General features: G+C 36.8%; 3 protein-coding genes across 3 annotated transcripts; 2 read left to right on the top strand and 1 right to left on the bottom strand.

Annotated features, from left to right (window-relative positions):
* Positions 1–766: 766 nt before the first annotated feature.
* Positions 767–2,915, top strand: EV154DRAFT_490328 (DHHC palmitoyltransferase-domain-containing protein). The gene is made up of 4 exons (XM_051599411.1): positions 767–1,430; positions 1,510–1,724; positions 1,791–1,937; positions 2,042–2,915. Exons 1-4 carry the CDS (start codon positions 1,144–1,146, stop codon positions 2,710–2,712), a joined length of 1,320 nt encoding a protein of 439 aa, XP_051463464.1. The 5' UTR covers positions 767–1,143; the 3' UTR covers positions 2,713–2,915.
* Positions 2,916–3,125: 210 nt separating this feature from the next.
* On the top strand, positions 3,126–4,420 carry EV154DRAFT_490326 (uncharacterized protein). The gene is made up of 2 exons (XM_051599410.1): positions 3,126–3,868; positions 3,945–4,420. Exons 1-2 carry the CDS (start codon positions 3,195–3,197, stop codon positions 4,363–4,365), a joined length of 1,095 nt encoding a protein of 364 aa, XP_051463463.1. The 5' UTR covers positions 3,126–3,194; the 3' UTR covers positions 4,366–4,420.
* Positions 4,421–4,631: 211 nt separating this feature from the next.
* EV154DRAFT_490324 (CRAL-TRIO domain-containing protein) lies at positions 4,632–6,145 on the bottom strand. Its single transcript, XM_051599409.1, has 4 exons — positions 5,728–6,145; positions 5,587–5,673; positions 5,151–5,445; positions 4,632–5,089 (listed from the first exon to the last, which is right to left on the bottom strand). Exons 1-4 carry the CDS (start codon positions 6,025–6,027, stop codon positions 4,818–4,820), a joined length of 954 nt encoding a protein of 317 aa, XP_051463462.1. The 5' UTR covers positions 6,028–6,145; the 3' UTR covers positions 4,632–4,817.
* Between the last annotated feature and the right edge of the window lie 7,908 nt (positions 6,146–14,053).

Here is a 14,053-nt window from a genome sequence, read left to right as displayed (position 1 = left end):
AGGCTTAATTGTTCGATCTGACATGCATAATTTTTCCAATATATATGGATCTTTGCCACTGCAAAATAAAAGGATATGGTACAATGGGATATTCAGTCCATCTACTTGTCACTTTTCTCTCGAATTTGATAACGATGACGCTTTGGTGTGTAGAGAACATTGCACCAAAAGCAAGTCTGGGTCATGTGTAAATTTAATTTGTTGCTATGACAATAGCCTTGATGTATTGTTCTGTACAGTAACTTACATTCAACTGATTTATGCATATTAAAATTTTACGAGTATACGCACATCACGCTCGGGAGAGGAGAGGCAAGAACTAGCATAGGATTTGGGGAATTAGTTTTCCTAAAAACAGTTAATGCCATTTTGTCCCACATGTCCGTGTAAAAGGCAATAGCGGATTATTCTTACCTATTGTTTTCTTGAGCCTTTGAAAGAGAGAGATACAGACTTATAACACATGTTAAGGTAAAAGCCAATTTCTACTTTCGTTTAAATTGTCCATTTAAAAAATTTCACTTGTGAAAACCCTAATTAATGGCATCATATGTTATTGTTGACAGTAACGTTGGACAAAGTAACCTCTCTCATGGTTTCATTCTAAATCAGATAAAACATGGTTTTGACATTGATAAGCTGAAAAAAATGAATAGATAAATGGCATAACAACTAATCGATTATTCCCATTCTCCTTTATCATCTTGGAAAAGTGACAACAACTCCTTTCAACATACACACAAAAAAAAAAAAGTTTTATTTTATTTCCTCTTCCGCTCCCTTCTCCCCCTCTTTTTAATTAAAAATCCACCTTTCTTCTTCTTCATCCTCCATGGGATTCCCGTTTAAATTCAAACGAACGCCAGGAACAGTGTTCTACTGGGAAAAGAACGACTGGTCCAGAAAGAATGGATATCGACTCCCGATTGATGTCTACATGATCATGCAATGGGTTTGCTTGATCACGCTCGACCTCGGCTTTTTCTGTTTCTTGATTCATTTCTTGACCGTGTATGAAAATGTGACCTTACCTCCCATCTTGGAAACAACTTTTGAAAACCTGAATCCCTCACTCCTACAAGCAAACAATGCTTATATTAGTCCGTATACAACTTGGGCCTGTAAAATATCCTTTTCGTAACAATGATCTCGCTTATCTCTTTAATAGATTCCCACCTCCCCTTTTATATATACATGTGTATCTTCTATGTCTACCTTAACCCTTTTTTTTATTATCATTATTACATCATGGCAGGATTTACAACGTTAGTCAAGATTCTTAGTATAACAACGTCGATGATAGAGACAGAAGATCCAGTAGTGACCAGTCAGCGGAATCACGTGACAAGGAGTCCGACGTATGTAAGACGATATGGTATACCTGTGATTGATAGCTTCTCGGGGATATGTAACATTTGTCGAGTCAAAGTGTAAGTGTATACAAAGAGAAGACAAAGAAAAAATATAAAGTATGATGGAGATTAAAAAGGGAGCGGGAGCGGATTTTAGATCAGAGAGCACTCGGCATTGTAAACTGTGTAACAAGTGTGTGGATAGAATGGATCACCATTGTAAATGGCTTAATTGCTGTGTTGGAAAGAGTAACTATCGATTTTTTATGATGCTTGTGGTGTCTGCATTTTTAGCTCTACTATGGTATGCTTATATGGCATTGTATGCAACCTGGTCCTGTTTTTATGACAAGAATGTGTTCATGATACACGGTATTATACACTAATTAAGAATAATTACCTATCTGTTATTTACTGACGAAATTACGAATTGTTTAGCGTTCCAGATAGTTGATATCAGAAAGTATAAAGCTAATATTAATCGGATTTATTATGCTTGCGCCTTGATAACCTTATTTATTACTGTTATTGTCATTGCATCATTGATAGCCATCACAAGATTACTGATCTTTCATATTAAGCTCGGTAAGTGTGTGTGATTTAATCCTCGTTATCTATTGATGACGAGAGAAAGGGAGAGAGAGAAGAAAAAAGAACGCAACTTATATCCCTCATTTCTTTTTTTACAGCCACAATGAACATGACGACCATTGAATATTTAAATTTACCTGTGAGAACAAATTACAACAATAGCATGTTTGATTCCGACGAAGATTACTATTATTCAGACTCGGATAGCTCTGACGAACGACCCACAGTTTGGAAACGATCGTTGAATTCAAGAAGCAAAAGTTACAGCCTGTATCGCAAGGTAACACACAAAGTACGACGTACCTGGATTTTGATGGCGCGAAAAGTGGTTCCCAACTATAGATATCGGCGCTTGACTACGAACTCTAAACGTAACTGCTGTTGTGCTCCTTTCACAAGAACAACAAAAAAGCCTCAGGTATTACCTACTGCCATTGCTAGAAAACAGCGCATGACACGTGATACATCAAGATTAGAGACGCGGGAGAATGTCAATATGGAGGAGTTTTTCGCGACGAGGACGATTCGACCCATGGACGGAGACAATGGCAGTGAACCTGACTATGATGATGACATGGGTTTAGATCTGTCTGGTCTGGATAGATTTTCAGATGATAATGAAGAAGAGGAGGTTCATGTAAAAGTCGTGAATCGTAGTAAAGCTGCCCGTTTATTGGACTTGTCGGAAGAGGACACACTGGTTCATATGCAGCTACCTCTCCAACCAATGGAGATACCAAAAGAGGAAACCGCATTGTCTGAATTGTAATTTTTTTAAACAAAAAGATTATGCACCTTATTATTATGTCAATGGCTGGTTTGTCTATATGGATAAACACCATTTGCAGTAATGAAAACGAAATTGAAAAATACGGTTTAATACCAGTGGCATAAATATCGCAAAAACTATACCCTATCTCTTTATATAAAATCAATAAATTACAATACCATTGACTGTCCATCTGCCCCGCATAACACTTGTCACTCACGTGTATTGAACAATTTAAGGTGAGCATTTTTTATTTTTTATTTTTATTCCACGTACAATCCTTCACGTATTAATAAATACAAAAAAACCATAAAAAATAACTCATTGAACTTTAAATTTTTTTTTGTTTTTTTTGTTTCTGTTAAATAGCGAGACATCAGTTTCTTTATTCCATTCTTTTCTTTCACTTTCTAATTTTTTTTATTTTTTTATTCTTTCCTCTTCTACAACCACCACTACTACTACAAAAAGTCATACACAAAATGTTATCATTTACTATGGATAAAGCATCTTTTGCATTAGACGGATCAAGACCCAACTCAACAAGCAATGTATTTGGCATTATCCAAATCCAAGCATCTGAGCAGTGTTTCATACGTCCTGTTTGGACACAAGTCCAATTAGTCGGAAGAGAAGAAATTGCAAGTACAAGTCGGATTATTGTGAATGATACCTACCAAATCTCAAATAATCCCGATGATTGGCGTCCGTTGTTATCTTCGACCACTAACAGTAGCGATGAAAATGTTTACAACTTACCTTTTAGCCTCTCAGTTCCGAATAGTTTACCTGCCTCGTTTCAGATTCAGAACCAAGGACCTTCTCTTGTTTGTTGTGGTATCTATTATACATTGGAAGTCAAAGTGTCTACAATGGAAACAGGTGTTCTCAAAGCGATTCAGTTCCATACATCCAATAACAATATCATGGAAGGAGAAGAAGAATGTGATATACCAAAACGAGTATTCTGGGGAATCACGAAACAATCAAAGCAAAGATGGCAGTACGAGCTAGAATTTCCAAGTACGTTTGATCTTGGTCAGTGTCAGACTCCGAGTAGTATATCCGTTCGATTACGGTCAGTTTCGGGTCAGGAAATGAAGGGTGAATGTTGCTTAATCGGATGTCAAATTATACAATCAATTCACTTGGAAGGGTAATAATTTTTTTTTTTTGTTTTTTGTTTATATGAAACCTTGTAGTTTTTGTTTACCCATTATTATTCATTATAGTTATAAAAGTCACATTCAGGTACTTGCAACATCAACAAAACTATTAACCAACCCAAACAAAACATGGAAACAAGCTTGCCAGCTGGATTTCGAACTGGATCGATCGATATTACCCAGTGTGGCTAATCCCAGACTTGGTGTGGAGCACTCGATTCGAATCACGGTGGAGTTTTGTAATACTAATTCTGACTGCTGCAGCAATAACATGGATCTGCAATTTCCTGTTGTGTTCACCGGTGGTGCATTTTCATCGCAGGAGCGGGAACAAGAAATTACAGTTGATGCTAGCGTCACAAGAGCCCTTTCCATATCCTCCTGTTCTAGCTTTGGCGAACTCTCAAATCATGACAGCGCCATTGATATACCCTCTTCTTTCAAATCTATTTCTAATTATTTACATTCATACAAACTTCAAGTTTAAACCCTGTAAAAAAAAATTCTTCTTGAACAATAAAAACTAACGCGTCTTCTACTTCTTTTATTATCTTTTTTTTTTTTTGATTTGCAATGTGTTTGTGTGCACTATAGAACCAATGCTTCTCGGGAGGGGGGAGTCCTAAATTTGGTTTGTGGCACACACATTTCCCTTTTACTTTTTGAAAGGAGGGAGAACGATTGCCCGTTTTTAATATGAGATAATAAACGTTCCCCCCGGCCCGTCTCAATCCGTTCTTTTGGGACATCATGTTACCATGTCTAATGATACTGAATTGTGTGTGTTTTTTATTACATGGCTGTTACACAGTTTTTTTATGGAATTTATTGTATGGTCTAAAAGTGGCAAAGAGAAGTGTATAGAATGAAGAAAGATGAGATATGAATAAATGGAAGGGGAAAGTGTTGAAAGAGTAGGGGGAGGAGTTTCTAGTAAATTTACTTGTATTCAATGATTTTATATGGGTCGCCTGTCTTTTCAAGAAGCAACTTCCAATAAGGCTCTAATTCGAATTGATAATTGAAATGACCACCGAAATCACACTCTAATTGATCAAGATCGATGTAATCTTCCAAATGTACCATCTCGTTACTTAAACTCTTGGTTTCCTTATTATCCTTTCCATCAATGACAAACTTAATCTTGTTCTTTGTAACAGGGTCCATAAATGGTGAAATGATTTTGAAAGTAGTGAGGAAAAACCAAGGTGCTATAACAAGAAAGCATGAGCATATTTAAATATTACAACCACACACACAGAAAGAACTTACATTTAACTACAAAGGCTACACCTAATCTTTCAGGATAATGATTACCCAGAATATCCAAGAACTTCTTGCATGTGGAAACGCTTGGATTGTGAGCCGCCGAAGAATCTTTAAAGTCCACAATGATTGCTAAATTTTCTACCAAGTCAGGCATTAAACGAATACCCCGTTCTAAGCAATAAACGATATGCTTAATTTGTCGTTCTGCATCCTTGGAGTTTTGAAGACGAGGTCTCATAATCCAAACAGGTCGACCACACTTATCAAAGCCATTATAGTACATCTTACCAGTCTCGACCTATGAATCCAAGAAATTATCGTTATTAGAAATTTGTAAAAAAAAAAAAAAAAAAAAAAACTTTTTCCCGAAAAAGATCGTGTGTGTGTAAATAAATAGTGTCTACGCCCCATCCCCCATTCCTTTCGATATCACACATACCTCTGGTTTAATATAATTGGGGTCAAGTTCATCAGGACGGTAATCACGTCTCCAACGAACCGTATTTTCCAACATGGTTTTTGCGTGCTGTTGCCATAAATTATTAATATCTCTATATATGGCAGTATAATTTTATTTTACCTCGAACTCCCACTTTCTTGCACGCATATATCTTTTAATTGTGTTATCGGTAAGGAACCCCTTTTCGCTGGGGTAATATTCATGCGATTCGGGAAGCATGATGGATTGCATATATTCTCGAAGACGAGTCACCTTTTCTTCTTGTTCGCTATCCAAAGGTGCAGGAGCGACGGGTGTAAAATGAGCAGGAGGTGTCAACTTGGGTTCGTGTAGGACCGGTCCATATTCTTCGGTAGGTGAAGGTGTACGAGATTTTAATCCGGCGTTGGAATTTGACTTGAGTCGATTGAATACGTTCATTTTTATTTTATAGAAAGAGGAAAAGAAAAGGGAAAATAATGCTTCTAAAATAAAAAAAAAACCATTACACCCTAAAATAAATCAGCGATCAAAAATTGAAAAATATCGCAAACAAATTAGAGCGGAAATAACGATCTTTTTTTTAAAAATATCGCGATTGGCGATATCGATAAATTTTTCCAAAATATCGCGATTGGCAATATCGATCAAATTTTCCAAAATATCGCGATTGGCGATATCGATCAAACTTTCTAAAATATCGTTATTGGCAATATCGATCAAACTTTCCAAAATATCGCGATTGACGATATCGATCCATAAATCAAAAAAACAAAAAAATATCGTTGGATGGGGTAAAAAAAATGGGGTAATCGATAATCGATATAATATTACTTTTACACCCCTGCTAAATCAGGATACAGGCTTAAAATTGATACGTTTGTATATATTGGAAAAAAAAAAATTTTATTTATAAAAAAAAACTAAATAACGTCGAATCTGATCATGATAGACCTCTTCAAATATAGAAAATGACCAGTAAAATATGACCAGAGACAGACATAATGAGAGGAACTACGATAATGACCATACGAAGACCTCGGAAGAGCAGCAGTATTCACTTACCTGCATAAAGATGGTTTACGTTAATAAGAGAATAAATTATCAAGTTTAGCAATGTGTACCTTTACAAAACCGTGGGATGTACGAGCCTCAAATAAACAGCGATAGTAGCTAGCTTTAGGAATTTGGGTTAACTAATAATGAACACATAAACCAAAGTCGAGATATTTACCTTTTCACAAGCGGTGAAAGTAGAGATGGCTTCAGCTATACAAATGTGTTAATACATATAAAAAGAGTAAGTAAATTTACTTTTAAAGCAAAGAGTCTTGGTTTAATCCGTTTGGAGAGTGTCAGCACGTTTAATGTTTAGTCACATAACTATATCTTCATTTGTAAACAAATGGTTATGATAAATCATATATTCACAAACTATACACATATACAAACCTTAAGTTTAGTTTTTATTTGAAAGAAATAGAAAGAAAAAGAAAAAAATAATAAAAAAATCAGAGTTTAAATAAGAAAAAAAAAAAATTCAGGCTCAATTCTATTTTTGGAAAGCCCTTGAGGGTCGACTATTGGTCCCAGATGCTATTTCATCAGCCTTTCTTTTACCTTTTGGACGGGTAGTACTTGGGGTGGAGAGGGCAGGTGCAGAGGTGGGAGGAGGAGAGTCAGAGGTGGGAGGAGGAGAGTCAGAGGTGGGAGGAGAGTCAGAGGTGGGAGGAGGCGAGTCAGAGAGAGGAGGCATCTCAGAGGGAGGAAGAGAGGTCAAAACAGGATTTTGTACCGAAGCGGAAGAAGACGATGGTACAAGAGGTCTGTTATCAGGGATCGAAAATAAATTTTCAAACAGGCCCATATCCAAGTCTTCGTACCTCTCTTCAGTACCCGAATTGACACCAAGGTTTTCCAGGCCAGTCAAAAATGAACCCGAGGTATCATGAGCAATGTCATCTGGCTAGAGTTGAGGTTTATGTTAATGTTAAAAATTCTTAATTTGATATCTAAACTTTACTTACTCTTGCTGAGTTCCTCAACATTATCTGGATCATATTTTTGGATATCCAGTTTTTATCTGCGAGGTGCATGGGTAGCATAGGATTCTCGGCGTCAATGACAGAGATAAGGTCTCCAGGATATGCCTCAACGGGTGTACCAACGTTCAAGCCAGAGCGCTTGTTCCAAAAGTATACAATTCTTTCGAACATATACAATACTTCATTCTGCTCGTTTGCAGGAATCCCCCTCCAAATGACACCATTCTTTCCAAATCGTTCTTGGTACAATGCTTTCAAGAAATGTTGGCAAATGGTGAAGACATTGTTGTAAGCTGCTGTCGCCCTTTCTTTAGCTTGATCCTCAGTATAGGTACCTACCAAAGATCTCCAGTACGCAGCAACCTTGTCTATAACGGTTTTCTTTGTATAAGTACATACGGTGATGGATCTTACACCGAGAGAATTGCAAGAGGTGTGAATACCATTGGGTATAACTTGCTCCTTGTAATAGGCGACAGCCTTGACCACGAATTCGTACATTTGTTGAGCAGCGGAATTTCTTGCTGAAAAGATAGGGCAATTATTAACTTAATTCGTCTTACAAAGTAAAATAAAATAAAAACGTACCAGTGATATATCCAGATCGAGAAGTAATTGCAGAAGTACCATTGGATTTGACCACTTTCTTAACCTTGCTGCAGCATTCACAGTGTTGACCAACTGGCAGGTAGATATATTCTTTCATTGTGGCAGGCATTGCATCAAGCTTTCTTTGCATATCGTAAATGACATTAACGAGTTTTTCAATGACTTCGTCTCGAGAATTTGAGTTTTGGGTACCGTTCATTGTGATAAATAGAGTGAAAAATCGATGTAAATGAGAAAATAGGTGTAAGTATTGGATCTTATATAGATGTTTTAAAGATACATTTTTTTTTCATTGTCATTTACCTTGATGTAAGTGGTTCAACTTATTTGCACCAATCACGGTACAGAATTAAAAAAAATTTCGCTTAATAACCTCGTTACACGAAAATCTAACAATAGATCAAGCTTGAAGTCCCAAACAACGATTTCTAGTGGTTTTGAAAGGTATCCATAGTCTACACAGAATTACCATATCCTCTCTATTAATAATTATAAGATAAATTCACGAGTAATTCCAATTGGTTCTAAGAACGGTCAGTGACTATTAATAAGCTGTAAATAAGATGTAGCAACATGTATAAAACTACGCGCAAAAATCGGTTCCCGACTTACCAAAAACAAAATTCTTAAAAACTTTTCAAAATGGTTTACCCCAAAATTCAAAAACCCAAGAACCTTAGAGCTTCTCGAAACGGCGCTAACCAACGTCTTTTAAGAGGCACATATGAACCCTTGGCCGTTACTGCTGCCTCCATTATACCTGGCCCAACTGACACTTCTGTTTTTGCTGTATCCTCTTCAGTATCTACTGGCTTCCCAACTGCTATAATAACCAACCGTACACCTTTTGACTATGACGAAGAAATGGATTTTTACGATGATGTTGATATGGCTGACCTCGATAACCAAATCGCTCTTCCCTTAATTGGACAAATGTCCATACAAGACGTAGATGCTGAAGATGAATCCTCTGATGATGGTTTTGTTGTAGACGGTGAAGTAGACGAGGATTTGTATGAATCCACGGACGAAGAGAACTTCGAAGGTAACTAAGGATGCTCGAGTTGTTGACATCATGACAACTTACCGGATGTATTATTTTCACTTTTAGAACCATTGTCACTTGATCATAATGTAACAATACAGGACAACATCAAGGATATCATTGTCCCCATTAACGTATTTAGCACCAGCGAGCTGAGTAGTATTATGTTCAACTATCTTACATTTAGTAGAAACATGACCATAGAAGCTGTGCGCGTTATGAAGAAATTTTTTGAGAACACTTTGAACCAAAACAACAGTATGTTAATGATTTGTATTTACAAAGTATCATTATTTACTAATTTAGTTTACCTTTTAGGCCTTGATAAAAAGAAAAAAGTACTCGCATTGAAGGAGTGTCGTTCGTTGATCAAGAAGAAACTTCCACTTTCTTTCAGTCAAAGCCATGAAATCTGTTCCCGAAAGGGGTGTTATCTCTTTGATCCTGTCGATGATGCCGATAAAACCGCTTGTCCTCACTGTAACGCTGTTAGACATAAAGAATCTGTGGTAAAAATGATTGATATTGGTGAACATTTAAGTCGTATGCTAGCTTGTGACGAGTTTCGTGATGAAGTCGAAAAATACCGAAACGTAATCGATTCCATGACAGACGATGATCCATATACCGATTTTTTTTCTGGAGCCGCGTATAAAGAAATGAAATCTAAAGGTCTCTTCACTGGTCAGCACGATTTAGCCATCGTTCTATGTGTTGATGGGTTCACTTCGAAGGTATCAAGAAAAAGTATGGTGATGGTACACGTTATAATTGCTAGCATTGATCCGTCTATCAGGTAAATTTTGGCTCTATATACAATACATCCAATCTTTTTACGTCGTAATAACACCATTTGCAGATACACCGATGAATATACTTTTCAAGTTGCAATTCTTTTTGGTGACACTAAGAAAGACTTTGACTCGTATCTGCGTCCAATTATTGAAAGCCTTGATCGTTTGAGTCGTGAACCTGTTGTTGTTCGCAAGAATGGTGTTCATGTCACGTCGGCTAGAATTTTCAATTTGGGTGTCATTGCAGATGGTATAGAGATCAACCAGCGGTTGTTGATGTTTAGTGGTCATACCAACTGGTGGGGATGTAGATTTTGTATTGGTAAGTCGTCAGTTACTAAGCTATGACCGTGGACACTAACAAAATGACCCTTCTAAATTTAGTTAAAGGCGGTCACCCAGTTGACGGAGGAAAAGGTGGTATGTACTTCTTTGGCAGAGACTCGGCTATCAGAACCAAAGCTTCTTTATTACTTGAGAAAGACGCAGTAAGTATTAACTTGTGTAGCCTTTTTTACATATTTTAATTGATTTACCTTTATTAGCCTTCTTGTCCCAACCACAACTATGGTATTAAAAGTGCTTCTCCCTTTGGTCAGTTGAGTACCTTCCTCTCCATCGACTTTTTCATGTGTGACGAGCTACATATGTTTTCGAATGTCAGCAAGCTTTGCTTCGACATGCTTTCACCAAAGCTCAACACTCGGTTCAAGTTTGATGGTAACGAAGACACGTACCCGTTTGCTCTCGAGACTGCTGATTTTACTCGCATCAAAACCGCCATGGATGACTCCCTTCGTGCAATTCCTGCGGATTTCAGTGGTTCGTTTGCTGGTGTCAATCTGGATAATGTTAGATCTATTTATCGTTCGGTGGACTGGATCGCCTGGTTGGTGCATGTGATTCCTACGATTGTTGCCCCACTCTTTCACGCCAGAGAAGCAACCACAGGATTTATTGCCCTGTCTCGTGGTATTCAATTGAGTTTGCAATGGTCGATATCCGAATCTGAAGTGAAGGAAATTGAAAGGTAAATATTCATTGTTGAGTTGTAATTTATGTAGTGATATTTACTTGAACATTATATTTGCTTATGATAGATGCTTTAAGACTTGGTTTGATTACCTCGATACCTGTCTTGATAGCAGCTCTATCTCCAGAACCGTATTCAGATCGAACATGCACCAACTGAACCATATACCATACATGATAAAACGAATGGGGTTAGTTATCGATTGTCATCATAGTTATTAGACTTCCCTTTTGTACTAATTTTTCATTTCTCTGGTAGACCGTTAAGGTGTTATTCTGCAAGATCATTGGAAAGGTCTATTGGCATATACAAGAAGCGAATCCGTTCATCTTTGAATCCTGGTGTCAACGCCGGTAATGTCATGGAAACTCGTGAAATGTTCTCTTTTTTGCAATCCGATGGTATAATCGATAGTTCCGCCTATGATTTGAAGAAGGATAAAGTCAACAACTTCTTGCCCCACCCGTCCAACGATCCATTGTTGCCTCAGCTGTGGTCACCCTTTCACTGGCGGGTAAATACTGTAAAGCTGGGCCAGGTTGTAAAGCAAGCAAAAGAAAAGCACAATCATACCATTGGCGGCTACCTGGCAAGAGACTGGCTTAAAGCACTCTCTCAATTTTTGATTCGTCTGACTGGTAATACTTCGGCTGTTATAACTTCGTTCCATCAGCACCAATTTGTCAACATTTCTCAAAAACTCTGGACAAACAATCAAATATACATATCTGATTTGTGCAAATCGAAGAACGCAGCAAGTTCGCGTGGTGGTGAGTTTGTTATGTTTACTGCAATTCATAAAAATCGGTAAGTTGATGTTTGCAAATCAAAATTATTGTGTACTGACTTATTGTAATTAGGATGTTCCGGCCTGTCGAAAACTGGTACGTTTGTAAAGTCTTGTTCTTTTTTGACTTTACATATCAAGAAGGTGCTCCGGGCTCGAACTTCGTTTTTGGTGAACTTATGAAGAATCATGACGTCTCACCATACTCAAAGGCTATCCCGCGCGTGAAACCTTACGATGAGGCTGAGCAAAAAAAATTTGTGGTCTTTGATGCCGAGGATCTTTTGTCTGCTGTCGGATTGGTGAATGCGGTTGACGGCTCCAATAACAAATATGTTATAAAGACTGGTGACGCTTTTAAAGTCGATATGAGTAGTACTGCCGGAAGTGTTGGAAACATTGTTTTCCGCTGAGAATAAAATACAAAATCATTAAAACCCACAGTCACATGTCCCGTTTTCTCATTTTACTTACGTAATCTGAAGTTGTCTTTTTCTTACCCTGGCTATCATCCCCATAAACATTTTTTTTCTTTAAAAAATTACGTTTATCTATTAACATGGTATTGCTACATCTATTTATTTATGTATAAGTTGTTTTTATAGAGATTTAAAAATTTGGCTTTGCGATCAGCGATCAAAAAATCAAAAATATCGGAGATATCGATATTTTCGATTTTTTGAGCGATATCGCCAATATCGATCAAAAAAAACATTTTGATCGCTGATTTATTTTAGGGTGTTATTTATGTGACGATCGCCCTAAACCACCATTTTTGTCAAACAATAAAAAAAAAAAAGCTTAACTGCGGTACTTTATTGGCCGGGTTCGTGCTTCAGAGTATAAGCGTTTCTAACCCCCCGGAATTATTAGATTATCCGTCTTGTTATTTGAATAACCCTTTCTCCGATTTTTTTTTTTTTTTTTTTTTTTTTTGTAATTTCCTAAATATTTAGTACTATTCGGCTCCATTTGTATTTTGGGGCATGAAACAACACAGGGGTGATATTAAGGTTAGGCTTGTTTAGTAAGTGTTTATGCGCTTGAACTATCACACAAGAAAAACAGTCCTCTTTTTTTTTTTTTTGGAAAGTCATGCCTGACCTGCATCAATGCTATTTCTTATAAATAAAAACGTCATACTTAGTGGGGAGAGATCATACCCTCTTTTTCCTTTTCTTCTACAGCTTTCTTTCTCATTTTTGAATACAATGGAAATACGGCAAAAAGTCATTTTTTGTGCTTGATACGACTCCGAACCCTCGCAAGAGAAAGAAGCTCCGTTAGAAACTTTAATTTTTCGCATTGGTTTTGGCTCCCTTTTATTTAATCTTAACGGGAAAAGTCATAATGATGAATATACAAAGAAAGAAAAATGCGTTCCATTCGTCACCAAACACACCCCATTCCCGATAAAGAAGATGCAATCTGTTTATGCTTTTGTTTATCGGTCGATTGCAAGCTCAATAAGGGTGACTGAATTTTAAAAATTAGAAGGTACGAAAATGGGATCTACAACACTTTTGCTTGACAAGGAAGATAAAAGAAATATAACCTCGCGTAAAAGTTATGATTAAACACTTGGGATGGGATTGAATTTACTCGGTATCAAAAAAAGAAAGAGAGATTGTTGTTGTTTGCCACATCTTGTGTATCTAATCATTCCCAGATATCTCAACAACATGACTAATTTTATCGGGCCTGTTTTCTCCGTGGCATCGGCATATTCAATGACATAGCTATTATTCCATACAACGACCGCATTACTTAGTTTTTATGCTGTTTGTTGAAATAAAATAATAAAGCTAATACCGATATGTCTATAAGCAGATGAGACCTTTCTTTTTCTTTACTTGATATACCTCAAAGAAAGCCCACGAAGAAAGTAACAAGCCCGCTTGTTTGTATTAGCCACTTTTATGAAGAAAACAAATACTCTATGACACGTGGAAATAAAAGCTATAACAAAGTGATTTGGATAACAAGACTTTCTGACGATAGCCCTTTTTTTTTTAAAAAAAAAAGACAAATACCAGGTCGAAATTCTTTTCATATACAATTGTGCCTGATTGGTAAACATATGTTCTTACAGATAATTTCAAAAGTTTGATTGTAAACATATTTAAAACTTTTGATATTTGGCATATCTCATAA

This window comes from Mucor mucedo (assembly GCF_025094135.1).
Source record: "Mucor mucedo strain NRRL 3635 chromosome Unknown EV154scaffold_2, whole genome shotgun sequence".
Taxonomy (NCBI): Eukaryota; Fungi; Mucoromycota; class Mucoromycetes; order Mucorales; family Mucoraceae; genus Mucor; species Mucor mucedo.
Note: the sequence above shows the minus strand (reverse complement) of the source record. Positions and strands in the feature narration are given on the sequence as shown.